Below are 25,360 nucleotides of genomic sequence, written 5' to 3'. Positions count from 1 at the left end.
TAGGGAAATTTCTGGTCCCAAATCCTAGATCCAGACCTTACCATGATCTGAGTCATGCCCACGCCCACCCTGGTTTCATTAAATACTCATCTGCGTAGGCAGGAGCTTTCTTACTATTGACTACGTCATAGAGCTATACACACACACACACACACACACACAGAGCCGCTGCCTAAAGGCAAAATATGTCCAGCTACTGAATTCTTCCTCAGGAAGGCTTTTTGGAAAGGAAGAGAAAGCTGATATGAATTAAAAAAGCATCCCAGGCATATTATGCAAAAGAGGAGTAAGGTAACAGTTGAAAGTAGTCAGTTCAAAGATATTTGATTCTCCATCACTTTTATCTGACTACCAAGCATTCCCTCAGTTCTGAAGATCATTGTGTCACTCCTCCCCTCGGCACCCCAAAACTGAAGCGTATATCCTGCTGTCTCCCAACCTCTAAGGAAAATCCAGGAGTTCTATCTTTCTTGAAAGGCAGCTAGGTGGCAAAGTGAATAGAATCCTGAGACCAAAGTCAGGAAGACCAGTTCAAATTTGGCCTCAAATAGTTGTGTGATCCTGGACAAGTCACTTTACTGTGTCTGTCTCAGTTTCCTCACCTGTAAAATGTGGTAATAATACCACCTACCTTCCAGGGTTGTTGTGAGGCTCATATGTGATATTTGTAAAGCTCTTTGCAAATCTTAAAACCATATATACATGTTAGCTATATTCCCCCTCCCTGACCCTCAGGATTCCCTATCTCTTTTCACCTTCTGTGCCTGGTTGATCATCTTCCGGACCACCTCCTTGATGTGGGCTTGTCCATCGATGGGGGGTTGCATGTACACACTGGCACGGGTCACCCCACGGTAGGCAATGGTATCAGGCCAACCAAGGTCCAGCTGTGGGATAGAGCGGTCTGACTTCTGTGGCCAGTATTCCAAGGAAGGGACCAGGTCAGCGTCAGCGTCAGCATCAGCATCAGCATCAGCATCACCACCTCCCTCTCCATTCTCTTCCTTATCATTGGGCCCCGAGCCCTCACAGGGACCTCTTTGTTCCCGGGGGTCCTCAGATCCTGGGTCATAGACTTCAATTGTCTCCAGGATCTTCTTGAGCTCCAATTCAGACAAAAAGTCCCGGATATTCTCCTTCTTGAGAACTTCGTAGAAGGCCTCGGGGCCCCTTGCCACCAGGGCTTCCAGGGCCAACCTCTGCCCCTCACTATAGAAGAATTCAGGTTTAGATTCGCTGGAACGCCAGTTCACGTGGCTATCATCCAGGCACTGCACCTGGGAATACGCCATGGCTGTGCCAGGGGCACATACACTGGTCAAGTCAGGACTGAAGGAGGAAGGAGTGGTTGGTGTTGGAGCAGAGTTTAACTAGGGGAAGGAGGGGGAGGTTCAGGCTTCTAGTCTATAGGACTTTCCAGAGGCCAAAGGCGTTCTTCTCTCCCCCTCCTTCTTTCTTGCTCCTTGGATCCTGAGCTCAGATGCCCGACTCCCCAGCGATGGCCCAGCAGGACAGGTAGTGTTTGGCACGCACAGGCTTCACCTGCATTCTGCCCATAGGGAACCTGTTTGGGGAAAGAGGCGGAGAATATGAATAAAGGCTTGCGGAAAGGGCAGCCTAGGATAGAAAGGTTGGCTTGGGGGTCAAATGATTCAGAAAACTAAGAGGGCTTCTAGGTGACGGTGGCCGGAAGCTAGTCTTCTCCCTTCCTCCGGTCTTCTCTCTCCTCCCTTCCCCCAATACCAATAAAATCCCCAACAATACTCCCGGGAGCCAGCATGGCCTGCGCTCGGATCTCGAAGCACTGCAAAGTGCTGGGAAGTCCGTGGAAGAGGAGGGAGGTGGAGTTGGGTGAGAAGGCTGTCTCGGAAGCCTCTGGGTGGCTAGGAGGATAGGTAGGTGGGGGGTTCCTCTTTACCCCAGCTCTCTCCAGCAACCTGGGACCCAGCGGCCGGGCAGGCGAAGGCGAGGCAGAGCGGAGCTGCCCAGGTAAAGCGGCGCAAATGACAAGCGGGAGGCGACAAGTCGGAAGCAGCCGGGAGGGGAGGAGCGGGCTGCGGGAGCCGAGTGAGTCATGGCCCCTCCCGGCCCCACCTGGCGGGGGTGGGGGTGGGGGGAGTGTTATGTGCAACCGTGGCCCCGCCCCCTCAAGCCGGGATCTGCGCGCGCTCAGGTGCTTCTTGATCCGACTCTGAGTCGGGACCCAGGAAGCTGAATCATTCCCGGTGTCTCCCGACGTGTCTAAGCTCCCGGGGGACGGGAGGGGAGAAGCTGAGCACCCCCATTCCCGATAGCCTGGAGATTGGTTCACCTAACACCTCCCAACTTCCTGCCCAGCTCCTCCGCTGTCTCTCCCGGGCACCAATCCTTAACGACCTCCTCTATCTCCTCCTTCCAACCCCCCCTTACCTTCGGGGAGGGAGCCTGATGTGGCTGCTGGGAACTTGGCAAATCCCACCTCCTCCCACAAACCTTCCCAGACCATGACCAGCCAGCCCACTCCATTTAATCTGCCCCACACAGTCTAGGTTCATTTATAGACCCTAGTACCTTGTGGAGATTGATTTTATCTTAGACTTTGAGAGGAGTTTACAAATGAACTTATCTGGGCCTCAGTTTCCTCATTGGAAAATTGCAAAGCCCCAGTATTTTATAGATGAGGAGACCGAGGCCCAGAGAGAGAGTGACAACCAAAATTATACAGCTTGGCAGTAGCAAGCAGAACCAAGATTAGACCTCAGTTGTCCGAAGCCTCCCTCCAGCACTCTCCACTGCTCCACAGCTGTATTGGTTTGTGTTATTTTCCCTGGATTATAAACTTCTTAAGGGCTTCCACGATTGGCATTCCCACAGGATCTAGTACAGGACCAGATGCAGAGCCGCAATAGAGATTTACTGTACTGTTTTCATTAATTCCCAATGATGGTGGTGCTAGCCAACCACCCAGGTTTGGAGCCAAAAAAAAAAATACCTCCCTCTTAGAGGGCCAAGTTCCTTCTCTGCTGCTTGCCATCTGGATGACTAGGCAAATTGTTTCTGTTTCTCTGGCCCTGTTTCTTTATCTGTAAAATGAGAGGGTTGGTCTAAATGATCTCTACCATCCCTTCCAGCTATAGATCTATAATGCTATTTCTCTATGGCAGTTAAAAGTGGTGTAGTTAAGAACAATGGCTTTCAAGTTGGAAACGTGGTTCTGAGCTTGGTTCCCTGTATGACTTGACAAAACCACTCTCACTTACCTCAGTTTCTTCATTTGTACAATGGAGATTGGATTATTGGATTGAATGATGCTTAAGAACCCTTCCAGCTCTGAAGTTCTATGACTGTACCACTTTAGATGCTGCTATTGGATCAATTGGGGCAGCTAGGTGGTGAAGTGGAAAGAGTGCTGGACCTGCAGTGAGGAAGACCTGAGTTTGTATCCAGCCCCAAACACTTCTTTAACTGTGTGATCCTGGATGACTCACTTAATCCTGTTTGCCTCACTTTCCTCATCTGTAAAATGAGCTGGAGAAGGAAATGGCAAACCACTCCAGTATCTTTGCCAAGAAAACCCCAAAAGAGTCAGACATGACTGGAAAAAAAAACAACTAAACACTGGGAGCAGTTCCCCAATCCTGAGGTGCTCCATACTTCCCTCACCCTTGCTATTCCAATATACTTCACACAAGGGAAGCTAGGTCTCTAATGGAGGACTCTGAAGGCCATCACTTTAAGGGGAACAGATCTTCAGGGGCGGGTCCCCTAAAGACAGGCCTACCTCAGCTCCAGAACAAGCTCAGCTACCTGGACAGAGGCCTTGGCGTCTCTGGAGCTTGGGGGCTCTGGGTTATGGGGTGGTGCAGCTGCCACATCTGATGGCTAGAGCCTCCTTTAAACAGCTGCCTGGGCAGGGAGGGGTTTAATTGGCCAGAGCCCTAGAAAAGCCCATTACAAATGGACTTGCTTCTTCAGCTGTCCTTCCTCAGCCTAATGACAAAGCTAGTTTGGAAGGAGACATTGAACTCCATGTGATGACCTTCAAAAGGGCAGGGACCCATGTTATCTCCTCCTAGCTTCTCCTGATGTAGAGCCAGGCCCAAAGACTTGTTTTGTTTTTTTTGTTTTTAGGCAATTGGGGTTAAGTGACTTGCCTAGGGTCACACAGCTAGTAAGTGCCAAGTGTTTGGTCTGAGGCCGGATTTGAACTCAGGTCCTCCTGACTTCAGGGCCGGTGCTCTATCCATTGTGCCACCTAGCTGCCCCTCCAGAGACTTGTGAAGTCAATGATGGTGGGTTTGGAAGTTTGGTGAATAAGCAGTATGTTGTAATGAACAAAAAGCACTGGACTAGGAGTCCTGGATGCTTATTCCCATTTTGCCACTATCTGATGTGTGATTTTTGTCAAAAAATGTTGCCTCTCTGGACCTCAGTTTCTGAACCCATAAAGAAAAGGGAGAGGGTAGGGTGATTTGATGTTGTGTAGGTCTTCAGACTTCATTGACTTAACACTTTGATTATAATTATTTATTTAGTAATCTTAGGGGTAGGTGAATGGGCAAGGAAGAATAGGGTTGACCATACTCACTAGAGTTGAATGGTCAACTGCTCAATGACTGCTGTTTTCTTTCCTAATCTTCAAAAGTGGAAAACCCTGGGGTTATGCCTGGTCACCCCTTTAGGGAGTGTGACCCTAAGTAGAAGGCAGAATGAGTTTGGGCAGTAGCAGATACCACTCAAAGGAAATGGAATCCTTTTTCTTTACATTTACCTCCCACTACCACCTTCCCAAGAATCTACGCCAATGTGGAAGAAGGAGCAGAAAGTGAGGAATAAAATGAAAAAAGGAGAAGCAAGGGATAGGTAGGGTTTATCCCCAGTTCTTTGGTTTCCTATAAGTCCCAGATAAAATCCCACCTTCTATAGGAAGCCTTCCCAATCCCCATTAATTCTAGTGCCTTCCCTCTGTGGATTATATCCAGCTTATCCTGTACATAACTTGTCTGCACATATTTGTTTGCTTGGTATCTCTCCTGTTCATGAGCTTCTTGAGAGCAGGGACTGTCTTTTGCTTTTTCTTGTATTCTCAGTGCTTAGCATAATGCCTAGTACATAGCAGGTGGTTAATAAATGTTTATTGACTGACTGACTTACTGCCTGAAATGAACAGTGCTCTGGACTGAGATTCTGGGACTACAAGACTTGGGATCTCATCCCTACAATGCCACAAAGTGACTATGCAATCTTGAATAGTCTCTTCCTCTCTCTAAGCAAATACCTGCTCTATAAAAACAGAGATTTGAATTTGATCTTGAAGGTCCTTTTTCAGTTCTAAAGTTGTAATCCCTTCTAGCCCTAAAATGCTATGAATCTTTTATATTGTCTTCCCTCCTGGAAGCATCAAAAGGGAATGTTAGAAATTAAAATTTGGCACTGGAATCAAAAGGCCTAGGTTCAAATCCTACCTCTACTTATGTGTTTATAGACAAATTATTTCACCTTGCTGCACCTCAGTTTCCTTATCCTTACAATTCAAGGGTTAGAGTAGAATTCAGGGGTGGGGAAACTGCAGCCTCGAGGCCACATGTGACCTTCTAGGTCCTTGGATGCAGCCTTTTGACTGAGTCCAAGTTTTGTACAACAAATCCTTTTATTAAGGGGATTTGTTTAGTGAAGTTTAGACTCATTCAAGGGGCTGCACTTGAGGACCTAGAGAGCCACATGTGGCCTTGAGGCCACAGGTTTCCTACCCCTGGCCTAGGTAATCTCAAAAGTTCCTTCCAGCTCCAAATATGTGATTCAAAATTAGGTTTGGGCAGCTAGGTGGGGCAGGGGATAGAGTGCTGGACCTGCAATCAAGGAAACCTGAGTTCAAATCTGGTCTCAGACATTTACTACCTGTGTTTGATCCTGGGCAAGTCACTTAGGCCTATCTTCCTCAGTTTCCTCATTTGTAAAATGAGCTGGAGAAGGAAATAGCAAACCATTCCAATACCTCTGCCAAGAAAATCCCCGAAAGGGGTCACAAAGAGTCAGACACAAAATGACTAAAACAACTAAACAACAAAATTAGGTTTGAAGATGCCAGGCAGGGGATGCTGTTTCTAATACCAGAGCACCAGACTATGTAATAGGTGAAGTGAGCCCAGTGGGGCCTTTGCTGTATGTAGTAGTTATATTTTAGGGTCATCCTCTAGCTGTGTTACTAGAATTTCCATGTTTGAGCTTCAAACCTTCTTCTACCCCGAAGTGAAGCTTGCTCACAGATGGAATTGTGACCAGGATCCTTAGAAGTCTTGCAGAAATAGCCAAGTTCAAATCCTAGGTCTGCTATTTTGTGCCTGTGTGACCTTGGGCAAGTCAATTGACCACTCTAGGCCTTGCTTTCCTCCCTTTAAAATTAGGGGGTTATATTAGATGACTTCCAAGCCCCCTTCTTATTCTAAATCCATGATCATTTATGAACCTAAGTATCTGGGTCATTCATGAAAGGGGAAATGAAATGGATAGGGATAGGTTAAGTGATCAGGTCAAGATCAAGCCTAGCCCATCTGGTCCATCTCCTATTAGAGAGGAATTCCTGTTCTAACACACTTGACACGTGGTTATTCAGTTCACTGAAGACCTCCAGTGATAGGGAACCCATCATCTCTCAAGGTATCTCCTTCCACTTTGGGACTGCTTTAATTGTTAGGAATATTTTTCTGACATCAGACCTAAATTTGTCTATTTGCAACTTTTCCCTGTTGCCTCTGGTTCTGTCCTCAGAAGCCAGAAAAAACAAATCTAATTCCTTTTCCTACCGACAGCCCTTCAAATAGTTGAACACATATGTAATGCCCGCTCTCAGTTTTCTCTTTTCCAGTTCTTTCAACTGATCCTTATCTGGCATGATCTCAAAGGTCTTCTTCATCCTAGTTACTCTCCAGCTTATCAATGGACTAAATTGAAGCACCAAGATTGTCCCACTCTGAAATACAAGAGACTTAGCTTAGTGTCCTGGCCTCTTAGGAATGTGCTTGACCTGCCCTAGTCAGAGCCCATTCTTCTCTCTATTCTAACGTTGGGACCAAGCAAGTTTCCGCCTTCCCTCCCCCTCGATTGGGTCCTGCACTGGGAATTTTCATGTTTGGATGCATCTGTTTATTATTGTTGTTTGAAAATGTATTTTTTTCGTTGTTCAGCAATAAATGCCAAGTGCAAGAATAAAGGAGGCAGTGTTTTGTGCCAGGCACATTTTAATTGGCTGAATAAATAAATTTAAAAATTTAATGACTCTGTGATTCTAAGCCAGATGCCCAATGACTCTGCTCCCTCTGAGGGAGGGCTGGGCCCAGTGAACACCGTGAAACTGAGCCCGGCCCAGGGGTTGGTTGTGTCCCAGTTAGGAGCTGTAATCAGCTGCCTCCACCCACTGAGCTAAGCTCAGACACCTGGCACATGAAGGCTTGCTAGTGCTAGGTGATGCACAGTTCAGCTCTTGTTTACTGTTTCTCTAACAATGTGCCACACATACTCGACTTCCTTGCCTCCTTTCCTTCTTTCCTCAATATATTCCACCCCCTTTCCTCTCTTTCCCTTCTCCTCCTCTTCCCCACTTGTACTTCCAAGTTTCTTCCTTCTCCTCTGTCAGAAAGGAAAGGTGGTTGCTGATTTGTGCCCGTATCATTTATAACAAATAATTTGTCCCTTAATCACATCCCAGCCTCTATTATGCTTTCCTAAATTCTGAATCAAACTCTTAGCTTCCAGAGGGCAGAAAATATTTACTTTTCTTCTCATCTACCCCACAGTGCAATGTCTAAAGGTTGGGCCACAAAAGGTATTCAGGGGGAAGGGATAGAGTGTTGGGCGTGAGGTCAGAAAGATTCAGCTCTATAAATTCAAATCTGGTCTCACTTACTAGCTGTGTAACCCTGGGCAAGTCACTTAATCCTGTTTGCCTCAGTTCCTCATCTGTAAATTGAGCTGGAGAAGGAAATGGCAAACCCTGCCAGTATCTTTGCCAAGAAAAAACAACAACAAAATAAGCACCTACTTGGCAAGTGCTGGGCTAAGTGCTTTTTACAAATATTATCTCATTTGATCATCCCAACAGCCTTTTTGGTAAGTACTTATTATCCCAATTTTACAATTGAGGAAGCTGAGGCAAACAACGGTTAAGTGACTTGCTCAGGATCACACAGCCAGTAAGTGTCAGACCTGATTAGAACTCGCTCCAAGCCTAGTACTTTATTCACTACACCACCAGCTTCACTACACCACATTAGGCTTCCTGATATATTTTTTAAAAAAAAAATTTTATTGACATCTTTTGTTTTTACATCACCTAAATTTTTCCCTGTATCCTTCCCCCTGCTACAGAGCTATTTCATATAACAAAGAATTTTTTAAAAAAGAAAAAATAAAAAGAGGAAGAAAAGAAAAAACAATCAATAAAACCAATCAATCCATTTTTTAAAATCCAAAAATATAAACAATGTCCCACATCCAGACTCATTTGGCTAAATCCAAACTTTTGTTCCTAGGTTTCAGTCCTGATTATAGCTCTAAAAAAATTATGGTTTTATGATTCTAGGAGTCATTTCTCTTCTTTTAACTGAAGATAGTTTATTTTCTTAATCATCAGTTTTGCCTTTTTTCTGTCTGGAATCTCCATCCCATGGTTCACCTCCTTCCCCCACACTATGGGAAGCAGAGCTCCTGGAGTCAAGATCCAGCCTTTCCTTGTCTCATTTAGTCACTGGGGATTGGGGAAGGCAGGGGAGGAAAGGTCAGGCATTGTTTACTTCCTGCAATACCAGGTGGATATGGTAAGAGGCAGACCAAGAGGTTAAAGTAGTCCAAAACTGATAGCTGGTCAGAAGTATCATCTTTGCCTGTGGATGATTCACTAACTAGCAGGGTTTGCTTTGAGTTCTGTTTCACATAATGGGGATATCTTGAACAAAGATACTCTCTCAAATAATTCTCCAGGCAAAACAAAGGTATTCAATACCTGCTGTATGTGAGGCTCTATGTCAATTATTGTGGGTTATCTGTTGAATTGTGGGTGAATGGTGATAGATATAGAGATAGAAGGCTGTCTAGCCAAACCCTCTCATTTTATAAACCGGGAAACTGAGACCCAGAGGGATTAAGTGATTTGCCCAAGGTCACATGGGTAGTATGCATAACATAAGAGGCAAGATTTGGACTCATGTCCTCTGATTCTCATTGGTACTATTTCTTCTGTACTATGTGCCTTCTAATGAGTAAGATGCAGTCTCCAACCTCAATGGATGAATATTCTTTTGGAGGGCACAAGAAACAAGAATGTGAAACAGTTAAGCAATACTACAAGGCAGAATATAACTGAATGGCCAAATCAGTGATGTGGACAATCAATACTATTAGAGTTCAGAAGAGAGAGATCACTTTCAATGGAGATCAAAACTTCATACAGAAAGGAGTACTTGACCTTGGCCTTAAAGAACCATAGGTTTTAGATAGATAAAGGAGATGGAAGAAAGATGTCTCAGGTGGGGGAGCTGCAAGAGTGAAGGAGAAAAATACAAGAAAAGCACAAACAAATCTAAGGGTCTGAGCCTAAAAAGTCACCTTTGCTAGAAGAGTGTTGCCTTTTAAAGGAAGATCTTGGAGAGTCTGACTTGAGCATTAACAAATGTTGAATTGGAGAGTTCTAGTTTTAACCAAAAGGAATCAAGTTTTAAGAGTAGAATTTTGGGCACTGTGACAAATTGGCAGGTGAGGTATTCTGGGGCCTTCCTTGTGTCCATCACATCTAATAATGTAGGCGACAGACAGTCTTGATTCACCTTTTTGTAGCCCATCTCTACTCTGTGCCCCTTGCCCAGGGTTGCCTAACTGTGATGGGACTCAGTCTGCAAGCAGAGAACACAGTGAAGATTCTACTTACTCTATAAGGACCAGAAGATCTGAACTGAGAAGGGAAGCAAGTGTATTAATAGTTGGGTAACCTGGATGAGAAAGGTTAGATGCATAATTCACCATTTTGCAAAATGGAGAGCATAGGTCAGGCCATTCGTTACCTTTATATTTCTGTTTCCTTATGTAAATAGTACCAGGCTTAGAGAGATGCTAGGAGAGTTGACTAATAATGACTGCAAAGCATTTTGCAGACAGACAATGCAGCCTAAGCAGAAATTCATAACAAAGGGAGACCTTTCCTTCTGGAACATGTTATCAATGAAGACTCCATTTGCAGCTTATGATCTCATGCACTAACACCCACCAGAAACCTCTGGACTGAATTGTCCTTACCCATGGCCTGTAGATCTCTACAGGGGCTGGGGTTAACCCTCTTCCTTTTCCCATCCTCATTTATCCATTTGCCAAATAGGAAGGATTCCTCCCTTCCTTGCAGGAAAGATTGTTTAACCTCCCCAATTTCCCTTGATGCTTATTTACACTGGCATGTTTGGCTCACTTTTGAGCCCCAAGGTTATCTCATGGACAATGGGTTTTTGCTGAGCTGCATACCCAAACCACAAGAATCTCCACAAAGCTGTGGAGCCTCAAACAATCCCTGCTTTATGAGGGATTTCTCTTGTCCCTTGTAATCCTTTTCAGCTCGCTTTATTGGTTGACATTTATAATACTTTGATGATGGCACAAGACTAGAGGACTGCTTTTTATGAGTGATGTCTTATGACAGCATTGGAAAAATAGCATTATCCTTTTTGATTGGCAGATTTATCTATTTATTTATTTATCAGCACAGCTATGACAGGAACAGAGTTAGGGTCTATGATCTTTACCATTGAGAGAGTTAATTTATCTACTCTTCCACCCAATCCAATTCGTAACATTAGGATCAGACTTGGCAAGCTAGCCATGGCCTATGTGTTGTTTCTAGGGTGAAGGTGAAGCAGCAACAGTATACTGAGCCCCTGGAAGCTTTGCCATGTTGCCTGGCCTTTTGGGGCTCTGGTCTTTCCTCCTTCTTTGGAGAGATTGGCTCCCTTAGAAAGAATTCTGGTTAAAAAAAATTATCTGAAAAGAGATAATAAGGAGATAAGCAAGTAGGGGAAGAAAAGTGGTAGAATTGAGAGAAAATGAAGAGCATGTGGAATTCCTGCATTCTGAGATGAAAATGGCTACTCTAAAAATAAGAATAAATTCAAGGACAGTCCCTGGATCAGGCTCACTGTCTTGGGAACAGAACCTTGCCATGGGATAACCTCTCTCTCTCTCTCTCTCTCTCTCTCTCTCTCTCTCTCACACACACACACACACACACACACACCTCTCTCTAATTCTCTCTTCATCACCTTATTTTTCAGATGATGTGGGCTGTGTGGTGACATCTGAGTGCCTGAGGGCCTGTGGGGCCGAAGTGGGCTGCTCCAACATTGCCTACCCCAAACTAGTGATGGAGTTGATGCCTGTGGGTAAGGCGGTCACAGGTGGAGCCAGCAGAGCAAGCCAGGCCAGTCAGCTCAGCACCTAATTGTTTTGTGGCCTGGGTGGAGCTGAGGCTATGCTTCCCCTGTGTGGGAGTCTCACCCACTGGGACTGTCCCAAGAGTCCAGCCAAGCCATTTGCCAAGTCTCTTAAAAGTCCCTAGTTTAGAAGATTTCCCAGGGCTGGCCAGAAAATTGTTATTGATTCTCCAAGAACTATAACTTGCTGAGAAGAGGAGAAGCCTTAGCCACAACTTGTTTGTTTGGGGTTTCAGTTGGGAAAAGCTGCTCAGCAGCCGCTGCTGTCTGGCAATGATCTCCTTAGATTCCCCATAATACCTAGTTGGCCCCTTAGCATTAACCTGGAGGTACCAGATTTGGACTGTTGGCCAATTAGAATGGAAAAGATTAGAGATTCTGGCTCAGAGTAGACTGTGAAATCACTCATTCAGTCAAGAAGCATTTATTTTTTTATTTTTTGGTTTTTTTTTATTTTGCTTTTTGGTGAGGTGATAGGGGTCAATTGACATGCCCAGGGTCACACAGCTAATTAATGTTAAGTGTCTGAGGCTGGATTTGAACTCAGGTCCTCCTGACTCCAAGGCCAGAGCTCTATTCACTGTACCACCTACCTGCCCCCAACAAGAATTTGTTAAGTGCTTACTATGTGCCAGGCACTGTGCTAAGTGCTAAGGATACAAAGAAAGGTCAAAAAAAAAATGGTCTTAAGAAGTCAACTGTATTGTTGAGGGTGGGTAGAGTATGACTAGAAGGAAAAATGCCCTTCCCTGAGCTGATCAGGGTCATTCTCAAGATGGCTAAGCCATTAGCCGGAGGGTCCATAGGCTCAGATAGCTGTTGTTCTCCTACAACATATATATCCCCCTAAGCTGCTGCAATCATATTCTCCAGCCCTGCTAATGGCTAGAAGTCAAAAAAGGAGGGGGTGCAGATCACAGCTTTATATAAGGAAAACTTTCTTAGTAATTAGGTTATTCAACAATGAGACAGGTTATCTCTTGAGGTAGTGAACCTATCTATCACTGGAAATATTCAAACAGAACCTTGATGATCACCCATCCAGGATGCTGGAGAGGGAGGTTAGATTAAATAAGCCCTAAGGGCCCCCTTAGATCTAATACTCTATGCTTCTGTATTGTGTGATTTTCTATTCTAGGCATCAATATGGAGAGGCAGGATGGTATAGGGAATAAAAGTCTGGAATCTGAGGGAGAAAGAACTGAGTTCAAGTCCTGCTTCTGATACACACTAGCTGTGCGTCCTTGGGAGAGTCACAGAGTCCTCTCAGTGTCTCACATAGCTCCCTGAGTCCGTATATACTAGTTGCATCTAGTTAAATCTAAGTTATATGCTATATGCTAAGATCACAGATTTAGAGCTAGAAGGGACCTAAAAAGCCATCTAATCCAAATCCTTCATTTTATAGATAAGACCCATAAAGTGAGTGATTTGCTCAAGTTTCCAATTTGCATGAGTGAAGAAAGTTTTTACATGAGTTCCCTACATTAATGAAATCACAGGTCTAGACCAAAAAAAAAAGGACGGGAGAATCTATGTTACTATGAAGCATCTGGCTCTGGCCATTAGGCCTTGTCAATCCCATTCAGCTTCTAGTTTCTAGGCATTGGTCCAGGACACCTTAATCATGGCCTCAGAGCTTTCTCCTTTACAAATTAATAAACTTCCCTGATCTTTAAACTCCAACTAGAACTACCACCTTTCTTAGTCCCAGAATGCTTGGAACATGATTGGCTCCTTGGATTTCAAGATCTGCCATATTGAATCCTATTTACCATTCCTCCTTCTACCACTATTACTGTAACTAGATATCCAATTTGTTCCCTATTTCCTTTCTATTCTGTTCCTACACATACTTCAGAGCCTTCATGCCACTAGGCCTGTCCTATAAGGATGAGGCTGAGTCAGACATCAATACCAGTGAGGGTGACTGGGCCATGTTGGCCTCAGTGCCTCTCTGTGTAGAATAAGAAATGTACTCTCTAGTTACGGAGCAGCTTGTCCAATACCATCAATATAGTCAGTCAATAAACATTTATTAAATGCCTACTATGTGCTAGGCACTATCAAAACATACATAGGCATCTCTTAGTCTTAATAAATCTGATATATAGGGGCAACTAGGCTGTGCCTAGTTGGAGTCAGAGGACTTGAGTTCAAATTCAGCCTCAGACACATATTAGCTATGTGAACCTGGACTAGTCACTTAACCCCGATTGCCTCCCCCCCCAAAAAAAAAATCTGATGTATAGCATATCCCATTTATGGACCTGAATGGTTTCATTATTGAAATGAAGTTCAGTTTATTTAACGCTGGAAAATATGGAAAATACCACAGCTTCAGCCCCTAGCACCCCTAGACTTTGAGAAGACTTAAATTCTAATGCTAGTTCTACCACTAACTCGCATTGTTACTGTGGACAAGCTATTTCCTTTCTCTGGGCCTCAGTTTCCTCATCTGCAGAAAGAGGGGGTTAAGCCAGATGGTCCTTGGGTCTCAAAGGTACTTACTGACTTTGACATTCTAGGAATCTATGGTTCTCTCCCAATATTAGGGTTCCCATCTTCTGCCACTCATTGCCTGTCTTGTCTTAATCCTGTCCTGTACTCTTTTTTTCCTTGTTAGTTTTTTTTATTATGAACTTACAAAACATGAACATTTTAACAAGTAAAGAATAAAAAAGAACATGTCTGAAATTGTGAACAGCTGTTACGCCCAGCTTATTTTTTAAAAGTACATATTAAATTTAACACAGTAATGCTAATACTCATGGTTACGTGTCCCCTTAATCTATGTATTTTTAAAATGTTCTTGGATATTTTTTCCTTTTCTTCTTTTTTTTTTGGCATCACTATCTACAGTACTCAACCCCTATACTTTCCATACCACCCCAGATAAAAGCCTTCCCTTGTAACAAATACATATAGTCAAGCAAAACAAATTCAAATTCATACATTTAATGTATTTGAAATTTTACTTCTCATTTGCATCTCTAATTCATCTCCCTGCCTAGAGTGGGGAAGCATGCTTCATCATCATTTTGCTAGAGTCATCATGATTGGTCATTGCTTTAATCAGAGTTCTTAAATCTTTCAAAGTTATTTTCCTTTATGTCATTTTCTTTGTTTTCCTTTACAAAATAGTGGTAGAAATTTTGTTCTCCTGGTTATGCTCATTTCATTCCATGCCAGTTCATTCAATTCTTCCTAGGTTTCTTTTCATCTATCCCTCTAGTAATTTTTATGATGCAATATGGACCATTACATTCATATTGTATAATTTTAAGCCATTTCCCAGTTGATGTGTGCCCCCTTAGTTTCCAGCTTTTTGCTACCACAAAATGTGCTGCTATAAATACATATGTATATGTATTTTGTACATATGGGTCCTTTACCTCTATTTTTGAACTCTATTGGGGTATAAAGTAGCAGCAGCAGAAGCAATAACAATACCAGGTCAAAAGGTATGAACAATTAAGTGACTTTTTGGGAATGGTTTCGAATTGCTTTTCAGAATGGTTGGACTAATGCATAGCTCCACTAATAGTTCATTAATATTACTGTCTTCCCATAGTCCCCCCCAATAATTGTCATTTTTTTGATTATCTTTGCCAATCTGATGGTGTGAGGTGGAACCTCAGACTTTTTAATTTACACTTCTCTTATAATTAGTGGTTTGGATTATTGATAGTTTGCCTTTTTCTTTTGAAAACTGCTTGTTCATATTCTTTGACCATTTATATATTGAGAGTGACTTTAATTCTTATATATTTTGATCCATTCTTTATATAGCCAGGATATCAGCTCTTTATCAGAAAAATCTGCCACAAATATTTTTCCCCAGTTAATTGTTGCCTTTCTAATTCTAACTACATTGGTTTTGTATGTGCATAAATTTTCCAATTTTATGTAATAAAAATTGTCCATTTTACCTTTTATTATCCTTTCTATCCCTTATTTGGTCAAGAATTCTTACATATCTATACTTGTGAGGAATATCTCTTACCCTTTTCCTCTAATTTGTTAATGATTAGATCTTTTTATTTAGGTCATGTATCCCTTTGCAGATTATTTTGTTAAATACTGTGAGATGTTGGTCTAAACCTAATTTCTGCAAATTGATTTCTAGCTTTCCATGAAATTTTTGACAAATAGTGTTAACTCAGTAGCTAGAGTCCTTGGGTTTATCAAACACTATGAACAAATACTAGGTTCACTTGCTTCTGGGCTTTGTGTACTTAATATGTAACATTGATTAACTTTTCTATTTTTCAACTAGGACCAAATAGTTTTGATAATTACCACTTTGTAGTATAGTTTGAGATCCGGTACTGCTAAGTCACCTGCTATCATGCTTTTTGTCATTATTTTCTTTGACTTTTTGTTTCTGCAGGTGAATTTTGTTGTTATTTAGTCTGTTCTATAAAGTAAATTTTTGTACTTAGATGTAATACTGAATCTGTAAATTAATTTGGATGATATTGTAATTTTATTACGTTACTATTGCCCAACTATGAGCAATTAATATCTTTTCAATTATTTAGCTCTGTCTTTATTTCTACAAAGAATGTTTTGTAGTTTTATTCAGGTAATTCCTCTATGTGGGTGGGTGTGTGTGTCTGTGTCTGTGTGTAGATTCTCAGATATTTATACATTTGGTAGTTATTTTCAATGGTATATCTTTCTTTATCTCTTCCTATTGGCCTTTATTGGTAATAGAAAAACAAGCTGATGAATTTGTGCTTATTCTATATTAAGATACTTTGCTGAAATTACTATTTCAATCAAATTTCAATTGAATATCTAGGGTTCTCTATGTTAACCATCTATAAAAGAGCAAAATTTTTGTTTCTTCTTTGTCTGTGTTTAATCTTTTGATTTCTTTTTCTTATCTTGCTGTACCAGCTAGCATTTTAGGAACTAATGATTTCTTTGCTTTACTCCTGATTTTCTTAGGAAGGGCTCTAGTATTTCTCAATTACAGATAATATTACCTCTTGGTTTTAGGTAGATACTATTTATAATATTAAACAAGGTTCCTTTTAGTCTGATTTTAAAAATATTTTTTTAAACACAAGTGAGTGTTGTATTTTGCCAGAAGGCTTTTCTACATCTCTTGATGTAATTATGTAGTTCTTATTATTTTTGTAATTAATATGACCTATTGTACTTATAATTTACCTAATATTGAACCAATTCTGCTTTCCTTATATAAATCCATTCTACTCATAATGTATGGTATTTTTGCTATGTTGGTGTAGATTCTTTGCTATCAATACTTTTGCATATTGATATTCATTAGAAATATATATTTAATTTTCTTTCTCTGTTTTATCTCTCCTTGGTTTATGTGTCAGAACCATATTTCACTCATAGTAGGAACTTGGTAGGTTACTTTCTCTATTTTCACAAACAACTTATGTAATATTGGAGTTAATTACTATTTGAATGTTTGACAAAATTAACTTGTAAATCTATCTGATCCTGGGGTTCTTTCCTTTGGGAGTTAATTTATAGCATATTCAATTTTCTTTCCTGAGACTGGATTATCTAAATTCTCTATTTCTTCTGTTGATAATTTGAGTATTTAATGTTTTTATAAATATTCATCTATTTCATTTAAATTATAAGTTTTGATGGTACATACTTTTGCAAAATGGTTTTGAATATTTCCCTTTTTTCTTCTCTATATGTTGTGAATTCTCCTTTTACATTTTTGAGTGTGGTAATATAGTTTTCCATCTCTTTTTAGAAATCTAATTGGCTAATGGTTTGTCTCTTTCATTAACTTTTTAAAAAAACCAACTCCTAGTTTTATTTATCAGGGAATCGTAGATTTAAAGCTAAAAGAGTATTTAGTATCATTGAGTCTAATGCCCTAATTTTAAATATGAAGAAACTGAGAAGCAGAGATATTAAATGATTTGACCAGGTTTACATAGCTAGTGAGTATCCGAGGCAGGATTTGAACACAGATCTCTCTGTTTTCAAGTTCAACATTATCTACTATGTCATGCTGCTTGTCTTATCAGTTCAATAGGTTTTTCTTTTAAGTTTGCTTTCTTGCTTTTGATTTTTCATAATGTCTATTTTTTGCATTTAGTTGGAGGTTTAGCAATGCTGTCTCATTGTTATCATTTTCTTTAATGATCTGTTGTTTTTAGGATTGTTCTTTGACCTATCAACTTTTAAGGGTTATATTAAGGCTTTTTAAAATTAATTTGTTTGGATTTATCAACAATCACTTCCATAAGCTTTTGAGTTTTAAATTTTTCTCCCCTCTCTCCCCACCTCCCTCCCCAAGATGGCACACAATCTGATATAGGGTATACATATACATTCCTATTAAACATATTTTCACATTACTCGTCTTGTAAGGAAGAATTAGAACCAACAGGAGACCAGAAAGAGGAAACACAGCTCAATAGAAGAAAAAAAATAGCAAGTGGTATGCTTCGATCTGCGTTCAAACTCCATAGTTCTTTCTTTGGATGTGGATAGCATTTTCCATGATGAGACCTTTTGGGATGTCTTACATCCTTGCGTTGCTGAGAAGGGCTAAGTCTGTCAAAGTTAGTCATCGTACAATATGGCTGTTACTGTGTACAACGTTCTCCTGGTTCTGCTCACTTCACTCAGCATCAGACCATACAAGTCTTTCCAGGTTTTTCTGAAGTCTGCCTGTTCATCATTTCTTATAGTATTTCATTACATTCAGATAGCACAACTTGTTCGGCCATTCCCCAGTTGATGGGCATCCTCTCAATTTATTAAGTCTTTTTTAATCCTTTCTTCAAAAATCCTTTATTGATTTTAATTTTATTGTACTTTGTTCAGTAAAGATATATTAATGTTTCTACTTTCCTGAACTTGTTTATGAGTTATTTATGCCCATTCACATAGTCAATTTTTATAAAGATGTTATGTAAAGCTAAGATATATATGTGTATACATACATGCATATGTAAATGTATATATGCATATATTCCTTCCATTCCCATTCAGTAATCTCCAGAGGTCTGTTTTATTTTATGTTTCCAAAACTGTATTCAGGTCAACTTCTTTCTTGTTCATCTTTTTGTTAGATTTGTCTGAAAAGGGCACAGTGATGTCTCTGACTATTTTCATTTTGCTATTTATTTCTTTCTATAATTTGATTAGCTTTTCTTTTAAGTGCTTATATACTATGCTATTTGGTGCATATATCTTAACATATTGATATTATTTATTTATCTTTTGTCCTTTTGTATGTGATATGGTTTTTCTTTTTATCTCCTTTAACCACATCTATTTTTACTGTTGCCTTGCCTGAGATCATTATTACCACCCCTGCTTTAAAAAAAAAAATCGAGTGAAGCAGAGTAAATTCTAGTTCAATCCATTACTTTAACTCTTTGTGAATCTTTATGTTTCACCTTTACATTTTTTGTAAAGAACATATTGTTGGCTTCTGCTTTCTAAACCATTCTGTTACTCTCTTCCATTTTATGAGTGCATTCATTCCATTCATATTTATTGTTATGTTTATTAATTGTGTTTTTACCTCCATCATATCCTCTTAGAATTTTTCCTCTCCTTGCCCCTTGCCTTCTCCTCTTACAAATGAGAAGTGGGGAAAGAAAAGGAATGAAATTAACATTAGTGATCTATAATTGAAATGCTCTGATCTTATTCCTCTACCCTTCCACTCTTCACCCAGTCTAGACCCCGATCAATGACCTTTACACTTTCTATCCATTTAATCCTCCCTTTCTCCTCTTTAAAGATGAAGTTCACTTTGCTTTACTTGGGGGCTATTCCTTCTCCATCCTCCCTCTTAAACCTTCCTTTCCCTTCTCCCATTTCCCTGCCCTAATTCCCTGTTTAATTTAATGTATTTCTACATCAAATTATTTATGTGTGTATGTGTATGTGTGTTCAGTCCTCCCTTGCCCAGTTCTTTTTTTTTTTCCTTTTGGTGAGGCAGTCAGGGTTAAGTGACTTGTCCAGGGTCACACAGCTAGTAAATGTCAGGTCTGAGGTCAAATTTGAACTCAGGTCCTCCTGATTCCAAGGCCAGAGTTCTATCCACTGCATCACCTAGCTGCCCCCTTGCCCAGTTCTGATAAGAGTGAGGTTCATGAGATGTCTACTACCTTCAGTGCCACACTGTCCAAGTAGCTAACATTGAAGTACCAGAATCCCACTGGCTTCAGGTCTCATTTAGCAGAAACCAATCTGCCTTTATTCTCTCCTGGTAAATCCAGGCTCAGAGTGCCTGCAAGTTTCTGATCCTTTTCTTGTGTACTCCTGTACTATATGAAAGAGTTTTCTCTTTGGTCTTCTTGATCATTGTTTCATCTGGTATTCTTATAAATCATTGTTGGAGTATTTGCTAGGGGAGCTGAGTTCTAGAACCTTTAACATTTGCCATCTTAACTGGTAGTTCTCTTTCCTTCGCTCTTCCTCAATTTCACTCTGTCTTTACATGTCAGTTTTCTTCTTCTCTCCTTCAGGTTTTTGTCTAGTGGCTTAGGTCTTACTTCCTCCTCCTTCCTTTTCTCACAGGCTCTGGACTGTCATCTCACCTATTCTTGTGTTTCTTTTCTGTTTGAGCCTGGCTCACACTTCCCATAAATTGTCTCTTTTTCTTAGAAGATCCCTTCTTCAGGTTTCTTTGACAGAATTACCGCTTTACCTTGCCCCCACCTCCAACCCCCAGTCAACTCAATGAAGGTCTTTGTCCTTCCCCCAAAGCAGTGAATATAAAATTAAGACATAGAGGTGAAGCACAATGGAGGCAGGATCTAGGCTTAGAGATGAGTCAGAACTTGCTCTAATCTTGATTTGCCAATGTATGACTTATGGTAAATCGCAGACCCTCTATAGGTTTCTGGTTGCCTTTCTTTGTAAAATGGTCCTAATATACCTGCCTCAGAGGAAAAGAAAGCATGCAATGACAGAACATCAGAGCGAGAAGGTACCTTAAAGATTATCCCATTGTTTTTATTAAAAAGACAGATGGTACAGGGAGGATGAATGACTTGCTGATGGTCCTACAGGAAGTCACTGGAAAACTCAGGGCTAGAATCAGAGCCTCTTGCTCTTTCTGGGTTCTAGATGGATCCATTTGTGTTTGTCAGGAGGAGTACAGGGTAGGGGGAGGTTGGTGAAGAACCTGCTTTGTCACCATGACCTTTTTTTCAATGCTGTCAGGGCTTCGGGGACTGATGATTGCTGTTATGATGGCAGCCTTGATGTCCTCCTTGACCTCCATCTTCAACAGTAGCAGCACACTCTTCACTATGGACATCTGGAGGAAGCTGAGACCTCAAGCAGGAGAGAGGGAGCTCCTGTTGGTGGGCAGGTATGCGTCAGGGTCCTATCAGACTAGAGAAAAGAAAGTCAGGTTTGTTGATCCTCATAATGAACACGCGCAGTGGAGTTGTATGTGATGTGGAACACTTTTTCATATAGTTGTTGATAGCTTGCCTTTCTTCTTTTGAAAACTGCTTATTCATAACTGTTGATCATTTATTTATTGTTGGGTGACTCTTGTTCTTATATATTTAAATAAATTCTTTATAGACCTTAGATAACAGAACTTTATGAGAAAAAAATTCTGCTGCAAAGATTTTTTTCCCCAATTAATAGTTTTCCTTCTAACTGCATTGGTTTTATGTGTGCAAAAACATTTTATGTACTCAAAATTGTCTGTTTTTTCTCTTGTGATTTTCACTATCCCTTGTTTGGTCAAGAACTTTTCCACTGTTCATAACTGTGAAAGATATTTCTTTCCCTTCTTTTCTAATTTGCTTATGATATGACCTTTTATATTTAGGTTATGTGTACTTTTGGAGCTTATTGTGATATATGGTATGGGACATTTGTCTATACCTAACCAAATGAGTTAGGAAGGAAATTGATGTTTTCCCAGTAACACCTGGGTAGCTGCTACTGTAGATACCTACGTTGCAGTTAGATTATAACTTCCCTCAGGGGTTGTCAAAACAGAAGAGGGAGGGTTGGGAGATTGCAAAATGGTGGGAAGGTATGGAATAAGGGAGTGTTGGACTGTAATGAATGAAGGGTAGTTGTGATTATGTTGGAGACAAACAACACAGAAGATTGACTCTTGTGGGGTGAGATGCAGCTTATCTTCCTGCTCATTGGTTGATCACATGCTATTTGGAGTCATGCCACAGCCTCTGAGAGAGTTTGTCAACCCCTCCCCCCATGAAGCCACTTTGAAGACTGCTACCTTAGAGAATAATAGAGGAAAATATAGGAAAAATAGACATGTATTCTGATAACTTCAATATCAGACAGAATATGACATAGGCCAATGAGAAAGTCACAAATTATATGCTAGGCATTGGGGGTGGTGGTTGGAGCAGATCAGGAAGAGGTCACTTCCAGCTGGGATCAGGGAAGCTCTTATTGAGGAGCTGGCATTTGGGTTGGGCCTTGAAAGATGGGTAGGAGTTGAATTGGCAGAGATGGTAGGGAGAGCATTCCAAATGGAGGAAATATATTCCGTGAATAGCTATAGTCCTGTTTGGCTGGAGCCTGGGATGTATGAGTGGAGTTAGGAAATAAGGTATGGAAAGGAAGTCTGGGGCCAGAAATTATGGAGGGCCTAGAATGTCAGGCTAATGCATTTTGCTGGACTTTATCTAGTAGGAAATAGGGAGCCAGTAAAGTTTTTTGATGGAAAGTAATGTGATTAAGAAGATTAAACTGACAACATGTATAGGATGGAAAGGAGGGAGACAGGGATACCACTGAGGATGCCAAGGAGAAGTAGAGGCCTGAGTATCTAAACACTTTTACTCATGTTCCAGATAGCCCAGAGGAAAAAATGTTCCCTTGTTGTCCTTTCCACCCCCCAACCAATTGCTCACCAGAAAGCCAAAAATTACCAGGAGGTTGGCACTTTGATCTAGAGGCAAGTTATTAATAAGAAGTCTGATGAGCCCATGCCCCCACCCCTGTATCTAGCACTTTGGAATATGCAAAGCAAGAGCTTCTTCCTGTTCCACAGGGCCTGTTGGAACATGTTGTGTGGCTGGTAGGCTGAGGCCATGCAATCATCCCCTGTAAGCCCACAGCCTTGTTTGCATCCAGCTTAATTAACTTTACAACAGATCCATCAGAGGCTGATCACAGAGGGAGTAAACGCTGGGGAGGTGGGGGTGTGGGGGGAGGACCTGCAGGAGTGACCCTTCAGTCACCCTCAGCCTGACACTTCCTACTATGGTCAGCTCCTGCTTTACCGAAGGGAAAAAAAAAGACCTTAGAATATAATTCAGTACAAGGCAGCCTTGGAATCACAGGTTTTCTGGGGAGGCCTCCAGGAGATTTCTCTTCTAAAACTGTGCCTCTCGGATCACAACCTTTCCACCTTTCCCATCTTCTTAGGTTCTGTGTCCCTGACCTGCTGTCCTGCAATGTAGTACCTATAATCCAATATCTCACTGGAAAATATCCTACACAGGGAAGCTCAGGGCACAAACTCTGCGCAGAGTGTAGTAAGTTATAGGTTCACAGGCCTGACTTGGCTGAAAGACTTGTTAAGTGTCTTCCAGATGTTCATTTTTCCTCCTCTTATCCCTTCTGGCTCAGCCCATTTCGCTGTCCTTTGAATCACCTTCTCCTTCCTGGCTAGCTCACCCTAACTCCCACTCCCAGGCCAGAGCTGCAGTTATTTCTTTCAGTTCCTGTGTTCACTGGAGGAGTAGAGTCTCTTTCTACCTGGGCCCAAGGTTCCTCCTTTCCCCATTCAGTCCCATTTTGAAGCTTCTCTCCTCACAGCGAATGAACTAGTGACTCTATCATTAGCACACCCCGGATTGTATTTGAAGAATTCTCTTGAGTTTGTCTCTGTCTGTTCTGACCACACAGGACTCTGATGAGCTCAAATCAAGTATTTATTAAGACTTACTGTGGGTAGACACTGTGCTAAATGCTGATTATACAAAGAAGGACAAACATACAGTTCCTGCCCTCAAGGAGATTACATTCTAATGAGAGAGAACATATACACACATATGTATATATGTATTATATGCATATATATACATATATGTATGTATATATCTTGTAAACCAATATTTATACAGAGTAAATGGAAGCTTCTCAGAGAGGAAGACATTAAGAGCTTGGAGGGATCAGAAAGGCCTCCTTGAATAGGTGAAATTTGAGTTGAGTCTTGAAAGGAGCCACCAAAAACTAAGAAGCTGAAGCAAGGGGACAGCATTCCAGGCATAGAATGACATGGGAGAGGGAATTCCTGTGTGTTATTGGAAGAGAGTAAGGTGTAAGAAGACTGGGAAGGTTGGAAGGGGGCAGGTTATAAAGAGCTCAATTCAATTCAATTCAACAATATTAAGATAAGAGAGGGGTTGGACATATAAAGATAAAGATTAAAAAAAGTAAAATCTGTCCTCTGGGAGCTCATATTCTATCATCCTTAAATACTAACTCAATCAAACAACAAGCATTTTTTTTTTAATTTTTAATACAATTTTATTTTTTTCAATTACCTATAAAGATAGTTTTCAACATTCTTTTTTTTTTTTTTTTGGCCAGGCAATAGGGTTAAGTGACTTGCCCAGAGTCACACAGCTAGTGAGTGTTATATGTCTGAGGCTGAATTGGAACTCAGGTCCTCCTGAATCCAGGGCCGGGTGCTCTACCACTGAGCCACCTAGCTGCCCCCACAACATTCTTTTTTTAAATAAGATTTTGAGTTCCAAATTTTTTCTCTCTCCCTCCTTCATCTCCCACTCCCCAAGACAATAAACAATCTGTTATAGGTTATATCTGTGCAATCATGTAAATATATTTCCATATCAGTCATGTTATAAAAGAAGAAACAGAACAAAAAAGAAACCAACAAAAAAATAAAAGAAAGAAGTGAAAATAGTTTACTTCAATCTATATTCAGATTCCATAGTTCTTTCTCTGGAGGTGGATAGCATTTTCTGTCATGAGTCTTTTGGAATTGTATTGGATCATTGTATTGCTGAGAAGAGCTAAGTCAATCATACTCAGTCATCACACAATGTTGCTGTTACTGTGTACAATGTTTTCCTGGTTCTGCTCACTTCACTCAGCATCGGTTAAAGTAAGTCTACCCAGGTTTTTCCGAAGTCCACACGCTTATCATTTCTTATAGCACAATAGTATTCCATTATATTCATATACCACAGCTTGTTCAGCCATTCCCCCATTGATGGACATCACTTCAATTTCCAATTTTTTACTACCACAAAAAGAGCTGCTATTAATATTTTTGTACAGGTCCTTTTCCCTTTTTTATGATCTCTTTGAGATACAGACCAGTATTGCTGGATCAAACAGTTTGATTGCCTTTTGGGCATAGTTCCAAATTGCTCTCCAGAATGGTTGGATCAGTTCACAATTCTACCAACAATTCATTAGTGTCCCAATTTTCCCACATCTTCTCCAACATTTATCATTTTCCTTTTCTGTCATATTAGCCTATCTGAGAGGTGTGTGGTAGTACTTCAGAGTTGTTTTAATTTGCATTTCTCTAATCAATAGTGATTTAGAGCATTTTTTCATATGACTATAGATAGCTTTAATTTCTTCATCTGAAAATTGCCTGTTCATATCCTTTGACCGTTTATCAGTCGAGGAATGTATTGTATTCTTGTAAATTTGACTCAGTTCTCTATACGTTTTAGAAATGAGGTCTCTATAAGAAACACTTGCTGTAAAAATTGTTTCCCCTCTTTCTGCTTTCCTTGTAATCTTGATTGCATTTGTTTTGTTTGTGCAAAACCCTTTTAATTTAATGTAATCAAAATTATCCATTATTTGGTCATTTCCCTTCTCCATACATCTGATCGGTAAACTATTCCTCCAGCAAGCATTTATTAAATGCCCATGTGTGTCAGGCATGGTACTAG

General features: G+C 40.8%; 2 protein-coding genes across 6 annotated transcripts in view; one reads left to right on the top strand and one right to left on the bottom strand.

The window, feature by feature from the left end:
* Positions 1 to 2,016, bottom strand: part of FAM83G (family with sequence similarity 83 member G) — a 59,636-nt gene extending 57,620 nt beyond the window's left edge. For both annotated transcript variants that reach the window (XM_027874787.1, XM_027874788.1), the window contains exons 1-2: positions 1,919 to 2,016; positions 756 to 1,564 (exon numbers count right to left, since the gene is read on the bottom strand). In XM_027874787.1, coding sequence (XP_027730588.1) covers positions 756 to 1,292 — 537 coding nt within the window. In that variant the 5' untranslated portion in view covers positions 1,293 to 1,564; positions 1,919 to 2,016. The remainder of the gene's footprint in view (positions 1 to 755; positions 1,565 to 1,918) is intronic.
* SLC5A10 (solute carrier family 5 member 10) overlaps positions 1 to 25,360 on the top strand; it is a 175,193-nt gene that overhangs the window by 123,166 nt on the left and 26,667 nt on the right. For 2 of the 4 annotated variants that reach the window (XM_027874791.1, XM_027874789.1), the window contains 2 exons: positions 11,286 to 11,393; positions 20,640 to 20,790. In XM_027874791.1, coding sequence (XP_027730592.1) covers positions 11,286 to 11,393; positions 20,640 to 20,790 — 259 coding nt within the window. Of the gene's footprint in view, positions 1 to 921; positions 954 to 3,074; positions 3,082 to 11,285; positions 11,394 to 20,639; positions 20,791 to 25,360 lie in introns of all 4 variants that reach the window. The other 2 variants (XM_027874790.1, XM_027874792.1) reach the window with 2 other exon arrangements.

The sequence above is a fragment of the Vombatus ursinus genome, unplaced genomic scaffold (assembly GCF_900497805.2).
Source record: "Vombatus ursinus unplaced genomic scaffold, bare-nosed wombat genome assembly UNPS02014807.1, whole genome shotgun sequence".
NCBI lineage: Eukaryota > Metazoa > Chordata > Mammalia > Diprotodontia > Vombatidae > Vombatus > Vombatus ursinus.
Note: the sequence above shows the minus strand (reverse complement) of the source record. Positions and strands in the feature narration are given on the sequence as shown.